The sequence below is a fragment of the Chelmon rostratus genome, chromosome 6 (assembly GCF_017976325.1).
Source record: "Chelmon rostratus isolate fCheRos1 chromosome 6, fCheRos1.pri, whole genome shotgun sequence".
In the NCBI taxonomy this organism is placed as follows: Eukaryota; Metazoa; Chordata; class Actinopteri; order Chaetodontiformes; family Chaetodontidae; genus Chelmon; species Chelmon rostratus.
In genome coordinates this window covers 28,536,997-28,559,509 of record NC_055663.1, presented here as the reverse complement: position 1 = coordinate 28,559,509, position 22,513 = coordinate 28,536,997, and the positions used below count along the sequence as shown (strand labels likewise).

Here is a 22,513-nt window from a genome sequence, read left to right as displayed (position 1 = left end):
CGTCTCCACCTGTCACACTACAGGGACACGTCGAGTGTGTTGGAGGAGGAAGTCGAAGCAGTTTGTGTGTGTGTGTTGTGGAGGTGGAGTGTGTACACGGCGCGAGGCTGCGGGACGTAGATCAGCCCGGGATGCCTCTTCCTCAGGACGCCGTCGTTCCACAGACAGACCACCCAGACCGCCACCAGGAACAGAGCTGCAGAGAAACTACAACCAGAGAGCTTCAACTGTCACGAAACGTGTTTTCATGCTGGAGGATTCGTTCCACACAGGAAATGAATCCCAAAACCTGGACTTCACCTGCTCCACCCGTCACATCACCTGAAGGTTTCTGGGTAAATGTGAGGTCAGCTTTTGGAGCTGCGGGTGAACTCAGTCACCACTGTGGAGCAGATTTATATTCGGCCAGCGTTCACTCGTACCTGTAGAGCATAAAGACGCCGTTGCTGTCGGGAACCATGCCCCGCCTCCTCTGGTGCATCACTGTGGCGGTCATGGCGAAGAAGGTGAAGATGAAGAGGATGAAGGTCTGTCCCTCAGTTATCAGGTACCTGCTGGGAGAAACAGGGAGGGTCAGGGGTCACCTGTGCCCAGAGAGTCACAGGTTCAATCCCTGCTGTGTTTTCAACAAATCATGAACAACACCCAGGTAGCTATGATGCTAACTCTGCCAACCAACAACCAATCAAAATTCATCTTTTTCAGAAACACAACATTCAAACCATAAAGTCAGTGTAGAAATGACGAAACTGTGCTGAAATCAGTTTTGTCTCTTACTTAACTGTTTGTGTAAAATGTTTGTTTATCCCACATCATCACATTTAATTATTTGGCTCTCAGATCTTCAGGCCTGTTTCTATATTTAAAAATTTAATCTGTTTCCTGCGGCGCGTTCGCACAGATCAGCAAAGTCCAGAAGATGAGTCTTTTTCATGTTGTGTCTCAGCCAAGACGGGTCTTAACAGCCTCTATGTGCCAAAGATGAAAATGACTAATAATGTCATTTAAGTTAGCCGTTAGCATTAGCATTAGCATTAGCTAAATAGTAGCATCGGAACTGTATTGTCCTCTTCTGTTCTTCTTAGCGGTTAGCATTAGCATTAGCATTAGCTAAATGGTAGCATCGGTACTGGCCACTACCTGGAGAATCTCCTAAACAGGCCTGGGTCAGTTGAACATGGCAGTGTGTAGGAGCAGTGTGAACTGGCACTAGGGGGGGTGTCTCTGGGACAATAGTCGTGGGACTAAGTAGGCGAAACACCGTTGAAGGGAGGTATCCACCTGATGACCCCCAGAGGTTCTTCACTGAGAATGAATCCTCCTTTTTGAGCACAAGTATCTTGTGTTTAAATTAACTAACCTTCAAAGATGCTCTTATCACATAAGACATCTAAACATAGTGGCTGGAAAAGACAATGAGTGCAAAAGACGTTTTATTTTGGAACTTTGCTCAGCAGAAATGTGAGAGAAATATCTTTGGAAATATCCAAACATCCAAATCCACTCCTGCAGGGCAAAAGTCACTTAAACTTTCACAGTTGTAATTTATTGCTCCGTTTGTTCTTAATTGCACCTCTATTGTTCTTGTTCTTCCTATTGTAGCGCTACCGCAGGTCATTCATTCCTCCTGTCAGACTGTACAATCCAATGTAGAGCTATTATGTGCAATAACCTCTATTCTTCTCTGATTATAAACATCCAGATCCACTCCTGCAGGGCAAAAGTCACTTAAACTCTTACAGTTGTAATTTTTTTTTTTTTTTTTTTGCTCCATTGTTGCTTATTTGCACCTTGTTCTTGTTCGTCCTATTGTTCTTATTAGCACCCTTATTGTTCTTATTTTGCACCTTTTTGTTCCTGTTGTTCTTATTATCACCTCCATTTGCTGTTTGCACCCCATTTGAATTTCTCCATTGTGAGATCAATAAAGTCTGATCTAATCTAATTTTTTATATTTAAAAAAAAAAAAAAAACAGAGAAAACCGCAGACACGGTTCTTGAATTCTGCATTCATCCTTAAGTGCTGTCCTCATCCAGTAAAGTAATTAGTCAGCAACACCTGAGAACTACCTGATCAATTATTACTTACACCTGGAGGCACACACACACACACACACACGCAGCCTCAGGTGTACTGTTCATCAGGTTCAGGTCAGATGTTACCTGGTGGGACAACAGTCAGACATCAGCAACAATACAGCAGCAGGCTGGACGATAAGCTATCTAATATGTTTAGATGAACTGAGACTATTATTGTTTTGTTCCTGTCAGCTGATTCAGATTCTTCTAACTGTTACTGTGTGTGCGGTCTGGTGTCTGGTGTAATTTTAACATCAGTGCTAACTAAGTGCAAACATTGTTGACTGTATGTATTTGAATATTGACCCCAGGAGGAGGAGGTGTTACCAAGGCAACTATCCCAGTGAATCAATAAACAGGCATCGAACACACAGAGGTGTGATGTGTGATGTTGTAGTAAAGCAGTCTGACCAGTAGTAGGTGCTGCTGGGGACCAGTAGCATCCATGCTGCCGGTGGCATCTTTCCCTCCTGTTTCCTGTGACTGAAACAACCACTGAAGAAGAGGAAGAGGACGAAGAAGAGAGGACCGTACCTGGAGGAAGAAGAATAGTCACAGCTGATTCCTGGAGGGCCTTTGTCAGTCTGCGCTGTCTGTTCTTATAGACTTGTGAAACATCATCAGGCATAGCCTCGTTAAGCCTCATTTAGCCTCGTGTAGCCTCATTTAGCCTTGTTTAGCCTTGTGTAGCCTCATGTAGGCTTGTTCAGCCGCAGTTAGCCTTGTGTAGCCTCCTCTAGCCTTTTGTAGCCTCGTTTAGCCTTGTGTAGCCTAATGTAGCCTCATTTAGCTTTGTTTAGCCCAGTAAGATCCAAACGTCCTGAAGTGTTCTTGCATCCTACATTTAATGGAGGATGACATTTACCAGGCGAAGCCCGAGATTTACTTTTAATGTAAGAAAAATTAAACTTTTTGGGGATTTTTGAATAAAAGTTTTTAATTAATGATCAGCTCATTGAAGTAATGCCTCTTCAAAACTTGCTTTGATGTTTTTGGAGAAGTGGCTAGCAGTGCTAGCAGGGCAGAGGAATCATCTGGGACTAGTTACAGGACGTGGACTGCGGCTGATGAAAGTCTCTGCTTGTGTAACAGAACCGACCAATGAGAATATTTTGGGGTGTTCTTACCACATCAGATGACCAAGAGTGTCGTCATAGTAAAACAGGAGCTCGAAGGCGTCGACCTGCAGAATGAAACACTGTTCATCAGCCTTCATCACAGACACTGAACACTTCCTGTACTGTGTCTCAATTAAAAAAGAAATCCTGCATCAAAGAGGCTTTTTGCTGGTTTTCCTGCGTTTCTCTTTTTGTTGGTGTACTGTTCTTATTCCTCACGTGTCGTTACAGGAACCACACATTCACTTTGCCTTGTTAATGTCCCACATGGCCAAAAAACAGAAACACATTTGTTGTTGTAAATGACTGTAAATTCATTTCAATGGGATTTCTTTCCTGACTTCATGTGGATGGAAACACAATCATCCACTGAATGTAATAACATCAAGGCAAACCCTGAACCTGCTTTCAATAATAACTTAAGATCCTTTCTGTAGATGTGATAACATTTGCACTTAGATCCAATATCACATTAAAAATATATCTAAAGCACATTTCTTTCTTCTGCATCACATTTCATGCATATCTCAGCCTCCTGTTTCTGAAAAGATTTAATTGCTGTTTTCTGTCAAATGCTTTATTTAAAAAAAAGTTTAAAAAGTTTGTTTGGCCCTAATGCATAAAGAATATTTTTGTCTGACTTGTTTATTGTTCTCTTCTTTTCACTTTCAGTATTGATTGATGTGACAAATGTTTTCTCTATTAGTTTGGTCTATAAAACATAAAAAATGACCCTCAGACTATCCTGCAGAACAAGGTGACGTCTTCAGCTGCCTGAATGCAAAGATATGAAATGACTGTATGTGAAGCCAGCAACAGCCTGAACTCTCACATCTGACGTGACTTTAACAGTTAATCAATTATTGGAACAGTTGCAGACTGATTTTCTTCAGTCACCCACCCACCAGGGAGGACGGGTTCAGCTTCTTCATGATTGGATTCTCTCTGACCGACAGGTGCAGCTGGTAGCCAATCAGCAGGAGCCGCCGGGTGATGGAGTCGGCCACCAGGTGGAGGCTGGTTCCCATGACGACAGAGATGATGCCGAGGCGCACGGCGAGGCGGGGCAGCGTCCTGGGACTGCGTTCGAGCATCTGCGAGGACAGATGTTTGACTGTGATCTGAATGAAAGTTGTATTTATACGAGTTAATGTTGAGTGTGGCAGCGACGTGTTGTGTCTCGCTTACTTTGAGCAGCACAAGCGGCGTGCTGATGTTGTACAGTATGTGGAGGTATTCTGCAGCACCTGGACGGTTCAGAGGAAACCAGCCTGCTGGGACGACCAGCTGCAAAAGGATTTAGATTAAACATGGATTTAATGTTTTCTTCCTCCTTTAAACATGCAGTGTGTCATTACTGCCTCTAGAGGTCTCTGAATCCAAACAGTAACAAAAGACACCATTTGATGACAACATGAAGTCCCGTGGGATCATGGGAGTTGTTTTCTTCATTGCTAAACAGCATCATTGCTGATGAAACAATAGTGAGCAATAGAGCAGCTTGCTGTCTTAATTTCCCTCCCATCCTACTCTGCCTCTGGTTGGCTGGCTGCTTGATCAGCTGACGGCCATTTCTTACTCCCAAAGCATCACATATGGCAGCTTGGCCCTGCGCTTCAAACTGTGTGGCTGTAGGATCTCCTGCAGCATCCTTTCTGCAGGCGTCCCTCTACTGTAATGTTTTGATGTGCTGTTGAAGTCAGGTGACGTAGAATAAAGGGTGAGGAAAGTCCACCTGTGGAGGAGGTTGGGGTCATTGGATGGAGTTCATGTGAACATTGACTTCTTTTTAACAAAGGTATGTAGTTTATGAGATGTGCATAACTTAAGTTACAAAATTTAATGTATGTAACTAACGTATGTAAATAACATCTTAATCCAAACCACAATGTTTTCCTTTAAAATTAAGTATTTTGGTGCGTCAACCAAACTGCAACCATTTGAGACATTAACCACCTGTTCATTATTGTTCTCAACAAGCTTCTTTTTTTTTAAAAAAAAATTTAATTTCTGAAATTCTTTTTGTGGTTTGCACAGTTGTAATTTATTGTCACATTTCATCCTTTAATTCTTATTTGCACCTTTATTGTTCTTATTGTTCTTATTTGCACCTCCGTTTGCTGTTTGCGCCCCACCCCTCCTTCTTTAAGACTAAATTTCTCCATTGTGAGATTAATAAAGTCTTATCTATCTATCTATCTATCTATCTATCTATCTATCTATCTATCTAAGCTTTATTTTAGGCTTTATTTCAGGATGTTGCTAACTGGACATTGTAGATTTATGATTGCTAACTTGACCACAGAGCCCTTCCTAAGCAGACTGAGGCTGGAGGGTATGTAAAACGTCACGGTCTAAAGTTTAGAGTTTGAGCTGCAGACGGTTCAGCCAATCAGAGGCAGAGAAGGGGCGGGTCTTCACAGAATCCAGGTGGGAAAAAACAACAGGGCTAGTTACCTATTTCAGGGTGTGCAGGGGACAGGTGACCAAATGAAACACACCTTTAACTTCTGTTTTTCCATTGTTGGAAACATTTAAAATAATGTAAGTATACAACTCAATAAAATATATTATTCCATATAACGCCTTTAAAAGATAATATTTCTTCAGTTTAAATGCCAGCCTCATCATTCCAGAAGAGCATTTCATTTGTTCATTATGTTCAGGTTTACTGAATGAGGTGGTTTTAAAGGGACACCAGGAAGACAACAGTAACATTTCACCAGTAAAGACCAGAACAGCAGCTGATAAGGTAGTGATCAACTCTCAGAAAAAATAAATATTGTTGCTTCTGTCTTTTTAGTCCACTCAGAAAAAAAGAAATTTATCCAGCAGCACCACTTATCATCCTGTTACCATGGCGACAGGTCGGCCCACATCCAGGATCCAGTTCTGTACGGTGAAGCAGAGCCAGAGGTCCAGGTGGAACAGAGGCTTCGGCAGAACCACCTCCATCTCTGCAGAACCGGCCGACCGGCTGCAGAACACAGAAACACACAGATTCATGTGCACAAAGATGCTTTATTCACCTGGACTGGCACCTGGCTTACTAAAGCTGCAGCTAATTATGTGATCAGCGACCGTGACTGCCTTCTGGATGCATTTAGTGGTGAAGGAGAGCTTAAATCCTGTGATGATGATGGGATTTGTCTCAGACCAGCGACTGCAAAAAAGAAACCAAAATGATGCTGAAATAAAAAGGTTCAAATTCAAAAACATTCAAATGTTGACCTGATGGTGGCGCTAGATGAACAGGCAGAGGATCAATAAAGTTATTTCAACTCATCCTGAAGGAACGTGAACGTCTGATCCACATTTTATCACAATCATCCAATGGCTGTTGTGGAAATGCAGCACAGAGTACTGAACAGTCCTGGACCAGTGACAGTCCAGACCTGACGCATGATCTCCCTCCAAAACCCTCAAACTCTGTCATAGTGGATTTCCTGCAGCTCTAATCTCATCTGTTCATCTGTCACACATCCAGCAGGACAGAGGACAGAGGACAGAGGACAGAGATGATGAATCAGGTTCGCCCCTCTGACATCGACAGGCCTTAATCCACAGCAGCAGGACTCTTTTTTTCTTTTTATAGACACACGGACATGAGAAAAGTTTCAAACCAGCAGAAAAAAGTCTGTAAACTTTAAAGTTTTTAAAGATTATATATCAGATATAGATATAGACTTCATTCTACAACATGTTTACAGTACAAGTGCTTGAACAGTGTTTGTTTGGAGTGTCTCAGTTCACGTTTTTAAAAAGAGAGTGAGAAAATACCAGCAGGAAGAGTTTTCCAGGCCTGAGCTGATCAAAGCTCAACCTCTAATAATAAAAATACAATCAACAAATTCAATGAAATACAAATAACATGTTAAAAATAATGAACCAGTCTGATGAGATGAATGAGATTTTCTGCATCTGACGGATTTCCATCCAAACGCAGCACAAACTTTCACTGAAGTCCCAGAAAATCATGTTTGTCTCCATCCTGCTGCATGACGCTGATTCACAACCAGCAGGTGGAGGCGATTCTCCCGTCACCGTTCACTTTAATCCAAACAGCGTTTCCACCTCAGACTTCGCCATACTTTGCCTTTTCTTTTTCATTTCCAGCACTTCTTTGTTGTCTCGTGCAGACTTTAGGGATGAACTCTGGAGCTTTGGCTCATCTGAGTAACGTGAAGAAACTCAAACAGATGTGATCTGAGTTGAGCTCCGAGCAGCTTTCCTGGTTTGGGTGTTTTAGCAGAACCAGGATCTGTGAGGTCTGTGAGCATGAAGCTGTGTGACTAATCAGAGACGACGGGAATCAGTGATTAAAGGTGGGACCGATGCTGAAAACTGAATTTGACCGACCTGCACGTGAAGGCTGCTGCATGCAGAGCTGAGCTGCGTCTCTTCTGGATGGATGGCTGCATGTCTCTTCTGCAGATCGCCGAAGATTCTGTCGATTGAAGACTGATTTAACGGCTACAGTATCACCAGCTGATACCACAAAGGGTCAATGAGAGCCAACCAGGTCCACTGCCTCGTCTGAAGCTGAAAAAAGAGTTCCTCACAGTTTCCCTCAGACTGAAGCAGAACTGAATTATTCCATGATAGATCTGTCAGGAATTAAACTGCAGGCTGATCTGCCAGCAGATAAGCCTCTAATCTGTATAAACCTCTGCCCAACTTTTTATTAGACAGCATTAATCTGGTTTCAGGTGAGCACAGTTAGAAGTGTCTGCTCCCTGTTAGCTTCCCTCTAAAGATCTGTGCTGATGCAAAACCTGTTTTAATGTGACTGAAAGAAAACTGGGACACATGAGGGAAGAATGAAGACGTGATGACGTCCGTTACTGCATCTCCTGTTTTATTTTGTAGTAGTTTTCCTTGTGCATTCCCGTATGTTGTACTTCCTGTCATTGTTCAGTTTCCCACCAGTTTCTCTTATCACCTGTTCTCAATCATCCAATCAGTTCTTCTGGACTTATAATCCTTGTGATCCACTTCCCGTTTACAGGTGGTCTTGTCTTCCTCAGTTCCAGACTTCATCATCATAGTTGCTTGTCAACGTTTTTCTCTGCCTGATTTTTAGTTTTGCTGATTGTCTGGCTGACCTGCTGCTCTGCTCGTTACCTGGAGCTCATTACATTCTGATCCTGGCACCTGAGTCTCTTCAAGTTTTGCTCATTCCAGAAGAGGCATCAGACAGATCACAGCTCAGTTAACACACAGGTTGTGTCTTTTGAGTCACATCAGGAAGAAGAGAACTGACCTGCTGAACCGAGTCCCAGTCGTATATTACTGCACACAGCAACAGAAAGTATACACAACACTGAAGCATATTCAGTACATATCGAACCAGGATGAGCATCGTACTGGATATCATGATCCTGGATGTCCTCCCCCAGAACCTGAACATTTCAGTCAGATTTGGGTTCGATAAGCAGGTTTAGTGTCTCTGATCCAGCAGCAGCGCTGTGAGTGAAGACAAGCCTGAATTCAGTGTGATGTTTGAGGATGAGGAGGAGGACGAGGCTGTCAGGCAGTCCCACTCATACTGTATCCACTACTGCCGCTGTAACTCAGCAACAGGATTTAGATGCCTGTGTGCACATTCTCTGCTCACTTATTCCCACTCAGAGGCTCCTTTCATGCCTGATTTCATGCCGCTGTTTCACAGCTTTATCCAGTTTGTTCCAACAGTTGCATTTTCTCTTTGACTTGCTGTATTTGTCTCATTCTTTCACTCGTAGCGTACAAACAGCTGACATTCCTCTACACCTTCCTACATGATCATTTGTGTATTTTTCCTCTGGAAGGCTTTTTGTTTGTGGAGCTGTTCAGTGTGAAATACCAGCACACACAATCACACGTCAACACAACTTTACAGCAAAATCAAAGCTCAAAGCTCCACCTACAGGCATCCTGGAGTCTGCACCATGCCAGCAGCTCCGCAAACCTGTAGGCTAGGTGGTGCACTGTTTACTGTGTTCACCATCATAGTTAGGCATGTTAGAGTGCTAACATGAGCTAATTAGCAGTAAACATAAAAATAAAGTCCAGCTGAGGCTCATGGGAATGTCATTAGTTCTGCAGGTGTTCAGTTTTAAACCAAAGTAAATCGAGCGAAGTCAGAAGAATTGACCCTGAAGGGAAGATGAACCTCTGAATCGTACATTCACAATAATCCAGCCAGTGGTTGCTGAGATATTTCAGTCCAGACCAAAATGATGGACAGACGGACATCTCCATGCTTAGAGCCACGCTGCTAGCATGGATAAAACTAGCACTGACAGTCAACAGATCCCTTCCTTATATTAAAAAGACTGTATGGAAGCATGCTTATTATTCCACCACTGCACATGTCCCTCCTGTGGGATTAATAAACGGTTATGTTATGTTGATCAGTGTGAATTGTTCCTGAAAATAAACCGATGAATTAAAATCAATAAATAAATTACATTTAAATGCAGCTTTGCCCAAATTTAGTCGCCAGTCCATCCAAGAGTTGGTTTGCTCAGCCACTGGGATGCACTGGCAGCTGCATGGACCTGTACTCTCTTACTGTCATCCTTTCAGTTTTCTAAGTTACTAGGAAATTCACGTTATTTATGTTACTTATTTGTCATTAAAATAATTATATAAAATATTGTAAACATGGGAGCAGTTCAGAAACAAACAGGTAACATCTTTCTATCAATTTTTAATACACAAACTATACAACAAATGTCAGTATCAACTTTAAATTAAAACTACGGAATTCTCTCTGAACAAAGAGTTTTAAAAGTTTTTCTTTAGTTTTTTTTTTTCTTGTGTTCCGGTATAAATATTACCATTAAGTACTCACCTTCTTTTATGTATTTATTTTATTGATTTTTTTTCCTTTTTCTCTAGTTTTTTGTATTTGTCTGCGCTTTTTTGTATTCATTGATGTGAAGCTGCTGCCAAAAAGCAGGAGCCAGAGTAGTGGAACATAAACCAGCGACAGAGAGTTCCAGTCGGAGGTATTTTCACGTTGAACGGCAACTTCCGGCAAATGACTAGATAGCAGAAGGTGAGAGTGCTGGATTTTTGCAATATTTGACTTTTTGTTTGTTTTTAAACGAAACGCCACTAGGAGACGTTTTTTTACGGATATTGACAAGGTTCCAGTTAAATTAAATCAAACATTGACCTAAAAAGTGTCGGTTTGCTGACCAGCTCGCTAATGTTAACATACTAGCTAACCGGTTAGCCCACTCAGCTGACGCCTGATACTCGGCGTCCGGAGACAGAAACCCAGAGGCTGGAAGGCTCAGTATCGCACAATTACACGGTAAAGCGTCACCAGCCGGGATTAGGAACATTTCTCTCGCGGCCATAACGGAGAAGCTAAATTTTTCATGTATGCACTGGGGCCGATTTCGACATTTTAATGGGAGGCGGCTTGCTTTGGAGGATTGGACATTGCGGGCGCCAGTTGCGAAGAAAGCGGAGGTCCTGGCTACCTGTCGGGCTCAGATGGAGTCTCTGGCCGGCTACGTGTACAAGGCAGCCAGCGAGGGCCGAGTCCTGACCCTGGCCGCGCTGCTGCTCAACCACTCCGAGGCGGAGACCCAGTACTTGCTGAGCTATGTGACCCAGCTCGCCGGGCAGAGGTCCACTCCTCTGATCATCGCAGCCCGGAACGGGCACGACAAAGTGGTCCGGCTGCTCCTGGACCACTACAGGGTGGACACCGAACAGACTGGCACGGTTCGGTTTGACGGGTAAGGGCTGCCATGTTCACGCTGTATGTTGGCAGAGTTGTAGTTAAAGCTTAAATTCATCTAGAGAGGATGTTATACATAGAGATAATATTACATACATCAGCCCATGAAGCATCATGATTATAATAATTATTAAGTATAATAATTTAGATATTATTTGTCCCGGTTTTGAGGTTTCTGTCTCTATAACAGGATAATGGAGCTGAATGGAATATTGTTTGTGGTGCTCATTGAGTTTAAAAGTGATAAAAAGATTGACCATCTGTGTTATGAACTGTGTTGCACAGTTTTCACAGGAACTACTTAAGTTCAGACGTAGATGAGGCGATTTATCTCATTAAACAATTCAACTGGCTGAAACTGATGACTAACCAAAGATGTTCATTTTCTTCATGAGATCTTGATGGATCAATCAATCCGATCAATAATCCCTCGTTAGAATTTTTTTTGAGTAGTTTTTGTCTTGAGGTGGAGACAGTCCCTGAAACTGAACAGCTGAACGCGTCCTGAACTGTCTCTGTCTCCCGTCTGTCCTGCAGCTATGTCATCGACGGGGCTACGGCGCTGTGGTGTGCGGCGGGAGCAGGGCACTTTGAGGTGGTGCGCCTGCTGGTGAGCCACCACGCCAACGTAAACCACACCACCATCACCAACTCCACCCCCCTGAGGGCTGCCTGTTTCGACGGCCGCCTGGACATCGTCCGCTACCTGGTGGAGCACCACGCCGACATTAGCATCACCAATAAGTACAACAACACCTGCCTGATGATCGCCGCCTATAAAGGCCACACGGATGTAGTGAAGTTCCTACTGGAACAGGGGGCGGACCCCAACGCCAAGGCCCACTGCGGCGCCACCGCCCTGCACTTTGCCGCTGAGGCGGGCCATCTGGACATCGTAAAGGAGCTGGTGCACTGTCAGGCAGCCATGGTGGTGAATGGACACGGCATGACGCCGCTGAAGGTCGCCGCAGAGAGCTGCAAAGCAGATGTGGTAGAGCTGCTGCTGGCGCACGCCGACTGTGACCCTTACAGCCGCATCGAGGCCCTGGAGCTGCTGGGGGCATCGTTCGCCAACGACCGGGAGAATTACGACATCCAGAGGACGTACCACTACCTGCACATGGCCATGAAGGAGCGCTACAGCGACCCGGAAAACATCATCACCAAGGAGCTGCTGCCGCCCATCGAGGCCTACGGGGGCCGCTGTGAGTGCCGGACACCCCGAGACCTGGAGGCCATCCGGGTGGACGGGGACGCCCTGCACATGGAGGGGCTGATGATCCGGGAACGTATCTTGGGCTCGGACAATATTGACGTGTCGCACCCCATCATCTATCGCGGCGCCGTCTACGCGGATAACATGGAGTTCGAACAGTGCATCAAACTGTGGCTTCACGCGCTTCGCCTGCGACAGAAAGGCAACCGGAACACACACAAGGACCTGCTGCGCTTCGCCCAGGTGTTCTCCCAGATGGTCCACCTGAAGGAGAAGGTGTTGGCCTCGGCCGTCGAGCAGGTGTTGAGCTGCAGTGTGTTGGAGATTCAGCGAAGCATGGCTCGAGTGGACACGGCGGCAGAATCTGAGCTGCCTCAGGCGATGGACAATTACGAGTCAAACGTTTTTACTTTTTTGTACCTCGCCTGCATCTCCACCAAGACCCCCTGCAGCAGCGAAGAGCGCGCTTGCATCAACAAGCACATCTACAACCTGATCCAGCTAGACCCGCGCTCACGTGAAGGCTCCTCTCTGCTCCACCTGGCGATCAGCTCCAGCACGCCGGTCGACGACTTCCACACCAACGACGTCTGCAGCTTCCCCAGCGCCCAGGTCACCAAGCTGCTGCTGGACTGCGGCGCGCAGGTCAACGCCGTCGACCACGAAGGCAACACCCCGCTGCACGTCATCGTCCAGTACAACCGACCCATCAGCGACTTCCTGACGCTGCACGCCATCATCATCAACCTGGTGGAGGCCGGCGCCCACACGGACAGGACCAATAAGCAGAATAAGACTCCACTGGACAAGAGCACCACCGGTGTGTCGGAGATCCTGCTGAAGACGCAGATGAAGATGAGCCTCAAGTGCCTGGCAGCGCGTGCCGTCCGGCAGCACCAGATCACGTACCGCAACCAGATCCCCAAAACGCTGGAGGAGTTTGTGGAGTTCCACTGAAATGGACCGTCGAGCTGAAGCGGCACGAAACTGGGACAGACTCTGTGTTCATTTGAAGAATTTCTTAGAATTTTCTAACATCCAAACGGTGCTGAGGGTTCAGTGCTAAACATTTCTGAGCATTTTTATAAAAAAAGTGTTTTGCTTTTTTCTATTTTAAGTGTTTATTGCCAAAAGTACCAGCAGCCATCCGTCTGTCGGACGCAGCTGTCAGATTTCAGAGGAAACTCCGGCCAACTGCAGCAGGTTCGCGCTGTGAGAGCAGGAGGACGGCGGCGGCGGCGGCGGCGGCGGCGGCGACATCACCGCGCTGCTTCTTGTTTTGCCTTATCTCCACGCCGGGGAGCCATCATGGACACCGTGTTCCTTTGTGTTTTAGTTCAGTCCTGATTGAAAGAAGTTTATTTTAAAGGGTTTGCTGGTGACGATTATTATTTTCTTCACTGAGACAACACTATGTGGCCCAAAGTGTGCAGACCCCCCCTGTCCACCTGCGTCTGTGCGCTTTTTGTCTGGGTTTGATTTTGGCCCCTGAGGTCTAACGGACATCATACACTCATGTTTTACACTGTTTCCAGGTCTTATTGATTTGTGTCCCCTTCAGACAGAAAGCAGTATCTACATGTGACCCCCCCGTCACAGATTTAATACGTCTGTGATCAAAGATCTGCTAATAAAAAAGTGACTTTCCCCTCTCAAACTCATAATTGGACTAATCTTTAGAGGCCCAAAATGATGAAACTGTCTAAAATTTAGCAAGAATGGTGAGAGAAAGATGAATATAATTTCCATAGAGAAGAATTCCTCGACAGTTTAATACAATTCTCCGTGTCTCGGACTTGGCCACGTTGTGTACGTCCTCTAGTTGTTAAAAATATAATGAAGTATTCCCTGAAAGTGGTACCGTCATCGTGATTCTTCAGAGTTTTTATTTTTAAATCCCCATTTTAAGTTTAGAAAATGCGTTTTTAATAAACAGTGAAGTGCTGGACGTCGAGGACGATGTCACCTGGTTTAATTTCCCCCTCACAGTGCAGCTGCAGCAGCTTCAGTTTTACTGTCAGCGTAGCTTTGCTCCTTTTGTCTGCACAGAAACCTGAAGGTCAGTATGTCTGACTTCACAGGTAGAGGTCTTCACAGGTAGAGGTCTTTGCAGGTCCACAGCCAGGTCCAGTTTAGATTCACCTTGATGGTCCAGGTAGGGTCCTGGTGTGTTTCCAGAGGTCTTGGGTCTGACTGTTTGTCATCTCTGATCATCAGAACTCGCATTTGTTGATGAAAATAAGACTTTCCATTATTTCTGGAAATTTTTGGCAGCTGGAGGCTGACGTGTGATTGGCTGGAGGCTGACGTGTGATTGGCTGGAGGCTGACGTGTGATTGGCTGGAGGCTGACGTGTGATTGGCTGGAGGCTGACGTGTGATTGGCTGGAGGCTGCTGCAGAAACCTAATGAGGATATAAATCAAAATATGTCTTCATAGAAATTAGAACACTTTAAATTTCTCTGCATTAATGATCAATATCCTCGGTGCTGCTTAAACTACATTATAACATGTTATGAACCATTTATGAAATATTCAGACATTGTGCTTAGAAATGCTGAATACACATGAGTAACTTTGATATCTTCATACAAAGCATCAGGTTTATATTTATTTGTCACATCAGGCTTCGTGGATCAGACAGATGGAGATAACCCGAAGCTCTCCAGCCTTCTGTTTTCCTTCAGGTTCGTCTGTTTAGTGACTGTGGAGGCTAAAAAAGAAAATGTTGTTGCTGTTCTGTTGTTGTCTCATAAAATCCGCTGCAGTCGACCTGAAACCAAAGCCGTCTGCTCCAGCTGTCCTTTTGACTTGTTACAGTCTGTGAGACCACGTCTGCCCTCCCCGTTTATCACTAGTGCTAAAACGATCCGTCGATTAATCGATCAGTCGTTGGCAGGAACATCATGTTGATAATTGATTGAAGAAATATCCCTGATCAGTCTTTATTTTGGTTGTGGTGGAGCGTCGGATGTTCAGATCATCGAAGCTACATCCAGCAGCTGGTTCGCTTAGCTTAGCATACAGACTGGAAACAGGTGGAAACTGCTAGCCTGGCTCTGTCTAAAGATACCGACATCCACCTACCAGGAGCTCTAAAATCACCAATCCACCCTGCCAAGAAAAACTAGATGTGATGGTTTTCACTCTTCAGGTTCAGTCCGTCTAAACATCAGACTCTTCCCCAGAGTGTCAGACTGCGGTCTGCAACAACCTCATGTTCATTAACGACTGTAATTAACTGTAGATTCATCTTTAAATTACTGAGGAATCATCAGGAAATATTGAAAATTCTCTCTGACCCCAATGTGGTTTCTTCATATCACTTTTTTTAATTCACCCAACAGTGTAAAATGTAAAAAAGCTCAATTTGACGACAAAGAAAATCTGTAAAAAGACTGTTTTTCTTTCTTGATAAATGACTCAACACTGAATTATTGATCAGAATTGTTGTTCCAGCTCTAATTCTGTGGTTCCAGCTTCTCTCGTGTGAGCTGTTGCCCCTTTTCTCACTGTCAGCTGAATACTGAGGGTCTGTCTGAACTCTCAGTGTTTTTGTCTCTGAGTCCAGAGATGAAACCTGACGCACTGAAGAGCGTGTGGAAAGTGGGTCATGTGGAACATCTGGATGGTTTTGGAGGTTTGCTGCAGGTTGGTTCTGCTGCAGTCTGTGCTGTGATTTAATGATCAGGTGAAATGATGAAGGGTGTCCATGTTTGTTCACTATTTGTTTCAGGGTTTGATTTTCTGAACAAAAGCAGCAAGTGAACGCATCACGAAACTAATGTCCCACCTGTCGGACTTTTCTGTTAACGTGCAAACCAGCATCTATCGTCAGTAACTGCATCTGTCCAGCAGGGCGCGCTGTTTCTATCTGATCGGGCTTTTAAAGGTTTGATGTGATGATGATGTGCCATTCAGAGTGCTAATTTAATTTTTTAATTCGTCAGAGTTTTATGGAGCGTTGCAGGAACATGGCGATGTCCTGATGGAACTGAGAGGTTTGACTTTGAGAACGTTTCCAGCTGACGGCTGAAACGAAGCCAAAGATTCTCTTCACGTGTTGGGAAACTTCAAAAGATGTCAGCTGTGGTGTACTTCCTGCAGAATGAATGCTGTCAAATTAAAAGTCTCCTGTCTGCATTCACCAGTGTCCTCCTGTTATTTATTAACTCACTAAAATCCAGCCGGGAAGCAGGTCGAGTGTTTCAGGCTTTGAACACAGATATTTTCTTCTTCTGCCTCGTTCACCAAACAGCGTTTTTGGTTGAGAAGTGATGATGAAACAACAATAATGGTGGTCAGTTGTGGATTGATTAGCACTGTGAGGCCAGAAAGGTGTTAAATCATTAACGATAGATAATAATAGAAGATCATTAGTTGTTATTGTTCGTGTCTTTAAGTTGGTGCCTCAGAAAAAGCCGCTCAGACTTTTCTTGTCAGGCGTTTGTAAAATATAGAAACTATAATGTCTGCAGTTGAAGACTGAAGCCGTTCAAGACGGTCAAAGACTGGGGGTCTTGGTTCTGTGTCTCCGTGTTGAAGAATACGTCCCTGCTGAGGGAAGCGTCGTCTGTCAGGACATTTTCTGACAGATTATCTTCTTGAAGAGAAAAAGGAGGATTTTTGAAATCACTTGATTCCTGAATAAAGCAACATGTTGGTTTCATGTCAGATCTCTGGACACTGTGGCTGCATCAGCTGTTATCACCTGTACCTTTACAGCTCAGCTGCTGTTAACATGACACCAGGTGTCCTCAGCGCTGCCTCACAGACCACATTTGAACCAAACCAGGAAACGTGATCCTGGTCCGCCTCCTGTTTCAAGTGGATCGTCTACATCCAGCAGGGCAGCGCCGGCTCTGCCGCTAACATACTGATGTTCACTAGGTATCACGTTTTCCATGCTCACCCTGCTAGCATGTGTGCTAATTAGCAGTAAACACACAGTCCAGCTGAGGCTGAGGAGAACAGCTTCAGTTCTGCTTTGACCTGATGGTGCGCTGATGTCAGAGGAGGATGGTGAAGTTATTACAGTTGGTCCTGATAGTCCGTTCAACAGTTGTTGAGACATATCAGTCAGAAGTACAAATCAAAAGTCAGAGGATGATGATGAAGAAGGGGGTCTGTGGAGGCTGTGAATGTTCCAAACATCCAATGAGCTGCTAGAAGCCACAAGAAGCTGCTAGATGCTACGAGAAGCTGCTAGAAATGGCTAGATGCTGTTAGGTGCTGCTAGAAACCGCTAGATGCTGCTAGAAGCTGCTAGATGCTGCTAGAAACCGCTAGAAGCTGCAAGAAGCTGCTAGATGCTACTAGAAACCGCTAGAAGCTGCTAGAAGCCACTAGATGCTGCTAGAAACCACTATAAACCGCTAGATGCTGCTAGAAACCACTAGAAACTGTTAGAAGCTGTTAGATGCTGCTAGCCGCTAGATGCTGCTAGAAACCGCTATAAACTGCTAGAAGCCGCTAGATGCTGCTAGAAACCACTAGAAACTGTTAGAAGCTGTTAGATGCTGCTAGCCGCTAGATGCTGCTAGAAACCGCTATAAACTGCTAGAAACCGCTAGATGCTGCTAGAAACCACTAGAAACTGTTAGAAGCTGTTAGATGCTGCTAGCCGCTAGATGCTGCTAGAAACCGCTATAAACTGCTAGAAGCCGCTGGATGCTGCTAGAAACCGCTAGATGCTGTTAGCTGCTGCTAGAAACTCCTAGAAGCCGCTAGATGCTTCTTCTTACTGTAACTAGGTGGCTATTTTAGCGCCACCTTCAGTACACCGTTGATCCACACTGTTCATCTTGCTGTGGACGTTCCTGCTCTCATTCATTCATGGGCTGACTGCAGTGAAACAACTGACAAGACCAGACAAGTTTAACATGAGGTAACCTTCATCACAGGAAGACTAAAAAACAAATCTACGAAACACAACTTAAACATTCGTTGACTTTATTAGTATTAACACATGTTGACTTTATTAGTATGAACACATGTGACCATGTGAAGCTTTAGTGAAAGCACATCAATACAATCTTTGCTGTAGACTCAACAGCTTCATGTTAAACAGGGACGACGTCCTCCGTCCTCATGAATTCATACACGCGTATATTTACATCAAGTTCAAGTTTGACCTCATACATCAAAAGTGCATCAGATATAAATTTGGAAATAATATACAATATGTGTTCATAGGATGCATTCATAGTTTCCATGACTATAAAAAGGGAAACTAAGGTAAGATCAGCGGTGGTAGGTAGTCTTGTGTTGTTTCATTCATGTTCCCTCAGCTGGTCTCCATCCTGACTCACTGTTCATGTCCTGTGAATAAAACGAACTGGATCTTCATTCGATTTGGTTATTTCTATTAATTTAACCTGGTTCTGGGCGACTTTTAGACGTCTTCTCATCAAACACCAGTTTTACTCACCAGCTTCAGCGTCGTGATTCCAGCAGCTTCACTCTCAAACATTTTGACATCGTCATCAGTGACACGCGGTCAAACAGCTTTTTCCAGTTTTTCCACATTAACTGCAGCTTCGTGTCGGGTACATTCACTTTCATTTGTCATCGTCTCCTGAGCTGAGACTGTACCTCCGTTAGCTTGAAGCTAATGTGTCTGCAGTCCCTCAGAGGATCAGAGATTACAGACGTACAAGATGTCCAAACATCCAATGAGGAACCGAAGCAGACCAGTAACATCCAGTCATATTCATGCAGGTGTGCAGTGTGGCCACTCTAACCTTAGACACCGTCTGTTTTGGTGATTATTATTTGATTCTTTGTGTTTCTGACTTCAGTTCGGTGTTTGTCAAAGTGTGGAACAGGATCTTGGTGGAATAGACGAGAACATTTCGTAGAACCTCTCCTCTCTCTGCTGCTGAAGCTGGTGGCTGATTTGTCGGTTCGTATGTGAGTTTTACAGAAAACTGATCCTGTGATTCAGTTTGTTCATCATCAGCAAACAGGAAGCTGCAGTTAAACCCACAGTAGTGGAAAGTAATGAAGTACTTTTAAGTTATTCCTCTTTTCTCTTCCATTAATTATCTCATGGCCCCTCACATTTATCTGGTGACCATTTAGAGGGCTCGACCCTCAGGTTGGAAACCACGGTGTCAGCCTACCTGTACCTGTATAACTGTATAAAGTAGATACACAAAAAGCGACCTTCAGTCTGAAACTGACAGTATTTCAGTCACAGGAGCCTTTTTCTGTACTTTTGATACTAGCTCATAATACTTAAGATGCTTTACTTATGTATTAAGTATTTGAATGATTTGGAGTATTTTTACATTCTCGTGTTGGTACTTTGACTTAAAATAATGTAACATGGTCTGATGATGAGGAGCGTGGCTGACTGGCTGATTGGCTGACTTGCTGATGGGCTGATTGGCTGGGGGCGGGGCATCAGGGTCCCTGAGTGACAGGTGGAAGCTTGTGATGCATTCGGGTGATCCTCGTCAACTCGTAAAGTTTCCACACCAGGAAGTTACCCTCAGCTAGAAGCAGGTTACCCTCAGTTTTCCCTGAAGGCGAGTGGAACACGTTCCTGTTCAGACTGCTGTCAGCCATCAGTCTGACTCTGATCGCCTCACAGCGCCGTCTGACTGCCGAGTTCACATCCTACAACAACACACAGGCGCACAACTCATTCTGTAATGTCACAAGCCGACGAGGACCGAACCAATCAGCATCATTGTTGCCCACACGTTATAGCTCCTCTGCTGCTTTCCCATTGGCTACAGGCTGCTCCTCCTCCTGTCTCCTCCGCCTGTTGAAGAAGCCGAGCTGAGAAGAAAAGACCGATTCAAATTGATTCAAGTCAACATTCACTGATTTACAGCGCAAAATGAAACTTTTCAGACACTTTTCAGACTGTCTGCAGCTTGAGGGGGGATCACAGTGACCCCTGTTGACCTGTGACCCCCCCATCCTCTCTCCATAGCACAGGGTAACAGATGACAGATGTGTACCTTCCACAGGGCCAGGACCAGTAAGGCCAGTAGCAGCAGGCCTCCCAGTGAGCTTCCCAGTATAATCCAGAAGGGGACGGTGTAATCCTCCTCCTTCCTCAGTTCCAGGATTATCTGCAGTCACAGAACATTCAAATCATCCACTTTCATTTATTCTCCTGTGACCTGCTGACACGAACGAGCTGATGAGGAGGAAACAAAGCTCACCACCTGAAGGTTAAACTCACCTTGTTACCAAACACACAAATATTCACGATCTGAATTTCTATTCAGCGTCATGTCGCTGCAGACCAGTTATTCATCACTGGTTCTGTTTTAAATCATCAACGTGTTTGTCACCATTGTTAGAGGCATAACAAGAACACAGGTCAAACGTGCTTTATGCACAGTGTAACTTCAGAACAGGAGAATTTAATGCAATTAGGTTAGAGAGATGATTAAAATACTTCAAATAGATATTAGATAATATTTTATAATAATAAATAACAAAATAGTGATAATTAAATCAAGAGCTTATTGCAGAGCCACTGTATTAGATGACATTAATTTTCAGGTGTTTCTCTTTTCTGTCCAGTGTTGCTTTCCAGCTGACTGTAATAATCATTTCTGACAGCAGATGGCAGCAGCGGACCACACTGAGCTCTAATGCTCAGTTTTATGTGCAGGAAGAAGTTAGTGAATAAGTCAGTGAATAAATGAGTAAGAAGAAACTCAGTGTCTTGATCATTTAGTCTAAATGTCATCCTGGTAGCTGAATGGTTGCAGTACACGGTCACGTGGTCACATGGTCACATGGTCACATGGTTCCAGCCGGTGACCTTTGTTATCTGTCACACCTCTGTGTCTCGTCTCGCTATCAATTAACGGAAACACGACCCCAAAACGTTCTGTTAAAAAAGTGACGTCCGTAACTTCGTTTGTTGATGGGTCACTGAGTCACGGGAGGGTCAGGTGATTTAGTCACCTGTTCATTAAAAAAGTCTGTCAGTTATTATCAGTGCAGCAGGTTCAGGTCGTCCAGCTTAATACTGAACAGGTCCTGAAAACATGGCCCACGTGTCCTCTGGACAGCTTTACGCTGCTGCCATCAGGAACCAGGTTTATATCACCTGCATGTTAAACAGATGGTTTTCTTCCAGATGAGATAAGATAAGATAAGATAAAGTTTAACTTTATTGGTCCCACATGGGAGAAGGTGTGGCGAGATTAGCAGATGGTGTGTTTTTGGTGTTTATGGTTGAGAAGTTGATGTTTTGGGACATTGTTGGCCATGAACTGCTGTTATTCCTGGTGTATCTCAGCTGTTTCTAACACGTCATATTTGTGTTTTCAGACTGTTGGAGGAACTGAGACGCAGCAGCTCTGAAGTTTGAACAAAGGAAGAAATCCTGCAGTTAGTGCAGGTTCATTCATCCACTGACGCTGAGTAGAGCGTTACCTGTCTGAGAGGTCTGTCCTCCTGGAGGAACATTGGACTGGATTCTTCCAGCTGGATGGAGGCGGCGGTCAGTAACTCCAACGACCTGAAGCTCACCTGAAACAGGTCGACAGTTGTCTCATTGAAAAAGTACACAAAGGACTCCAGATGTATCAAGGAATCGTGTTCGACCGCAGAAGAAAGAAGAGGTTGATGTTGGAGGTCTCCGGTTCCTCGGGCACCTTCCCGTGCTTTGAAGCTACTTCCTGTATTTATTTTAACTGTATTAAGCTCTGAGGGCCTGAAAATGTGGAAAGTGCAGCGAGACTCACGGCGAGCAGAGCGGGAAGATGAAGTCTTCCTCGTAGCGTCACCTTCAGCTCTCTGGAGGCCGGCAGGTTCAGTCTGCACTGGACCAGCAGACCCTCGCTGTTACTGTGGTTCTGCTCAGACAGAGAAACACAGTGTCCTGTGACACGGGCTGCTTCCTGGACCCGCCGGACACCAACTCTGGACTAACAGTCTTACCAGCTGCGTCAGGTGAGACAGGTCCTCCGCTGTAACCTGATTGGTTGTTGTGGGCTGAGGTAACGTGCAGTGAGACCCGGCGACCTGCTGAGAGGAAGAGGAGGAAGAGGAGGAAGCAGTGTATATCATCTTTTAATATGTTTAAATCTAAACAGCCTCAAAAATGATCTTTTCATGTAATTTGTCCTGTTTTTCTATCATTTATTTATGGAAAGGTGTGTTGAGCCACTCCCCTCGTACCTGCTCGATGCTGTAGTCTGTGATGTGGACCAGCTGGTTCCTCTGCTGGGTCACGGCCCAGACGTCAGCCCTGAACACCACGTCCTGCACCGAGAAGATGCCCAGGTTCTGGATCTGCACGCAAAGTTCAGGATGTGGTCAAACAACGTTAGAAAAGTCTGATCGTGTGACGTGAAAGCCGAGTGTTGTCATTTCCCAGAA

The 22,513-nt window shown here is 44.7% G+C and overlaps 3 protein-coding genes across 3 annotated transcripts in view; 1 reads left to right on the top strand and 2 right to left on the bottom strand.

Moving 5' to 3' along the window:
• Positions 1–17: 17 nt before the first annotated feature.
• Positions 18–8,243, bottom strand: cln6b (CLN6 transmembrane ER protein b). The gene is made up of 8 exons (XM_041939617.1): positions 8,140–8,243; positions 6,054–6,174; positions 4,386–4,484; positions 4,103–4,291; positions 3,207–3,262; positions 2,491–2,613; positions 423–551; positions 18–207 (listed from the first exon to the last, which is right to left on the bottom strand). Exons 1-8 carry the CDS (start codon positions 8,241–8,243, stop codon positions 18–20), a joined length of 1,011 nt encoding a protein of 336 aa, XP_041795551.1.
• Positions 8,244–10,216: 1,973 nt separating this feature from the next.
• Positions 10,217–14,108, top strand: fem1b (fem-1 homolog b). Its single transcript, XM_041939843.1, has 2 exons — positions 10,217–10,936; positions 11,476–14,108. The coding sequence occupies exons 1-2, from the start codon at positions 10,575–10,577 to the stop codon at positions 13,109–13,111; spliced, it is 1,998 nt and encodes a 665-aa protein (XP_041795777.1). The 5' UTR covers positions 10,217–10,574; the 3' UTR covers positions 13,112–14,108.
• Positions 14,109–18,107: 3,999 nt separating this feature from the next.
• Positions 18,108–22,513, bottom strand: part of itga11b (integrin, alpha 11b) — a 36,126-nt gene continuing 31,720 nt past the window's right edge. The window contains exons 25-30 of the mRNA XM_041938965.1: positions 22,313–22,426; positions 22,073–22,156; positions 21,877–21,987; positions 21,566–21,661; positions 20,128–20,241; positions 18,108–19,942 (exon numbers count right to left, since the gene is read on the bottom strand). Coding sequence (XP_041794899.1) covers positions 19,865–19,942; positions 20,128–20,241; positions 21,566–21,661; positions 21,877–21,987; positions 22,073–22,156; positions 22,313–22,426 — 597 coding nt within the window. The 3' untranslated portion in view covers positions 18,108–19,864. The remainder of the gene's footprint in view (positions 19,943–20,127; positions 20,242–21,565; positions 21,662–21,876; positions 21,988–22,072; positions 22,157–22,312; positions 22,427–22,513) is intronic.

Bases quoted from the DNA above. Each gene is read 5' to 3' on its own strand.
- cln6b (XM_041939617.1), bottom strand. From the start codon at position 8,243: ATGATGATGAAGTCTGGAACTGAGGAAGACAAGACCACCTGTAAACGG. The intron at 4,485-6,053 runs GTAACAGGATGA...ATCCTTTTGCAG, and splicing joins TGGGCCGACCTGTCGCCATG to CTGGTCGTCCCAGCAGGCTG. The intron at 4,292-4,385 runs GTAAGCGAGACA...CTGTCCTCGCAG, and splicing joins CGCCGCTTGTGCTGCTCAAA to ATGCTCGAACGCAGTCCCAG.
- fem1b (XM_041939843.1), top strand. From the start codon at position 10,575: ATGCACTGGGGCCGATTTCGACATTTTAATGGGAGGCGGCTTGCTTTG. The intron at 10,937-11,475 runs GTAAGGGCTGCC...TCTGTCCTGCAG, and splicing joins GGCACGGTTCGGTTTGACGG to CTATGTCATCGACGGGGCTA.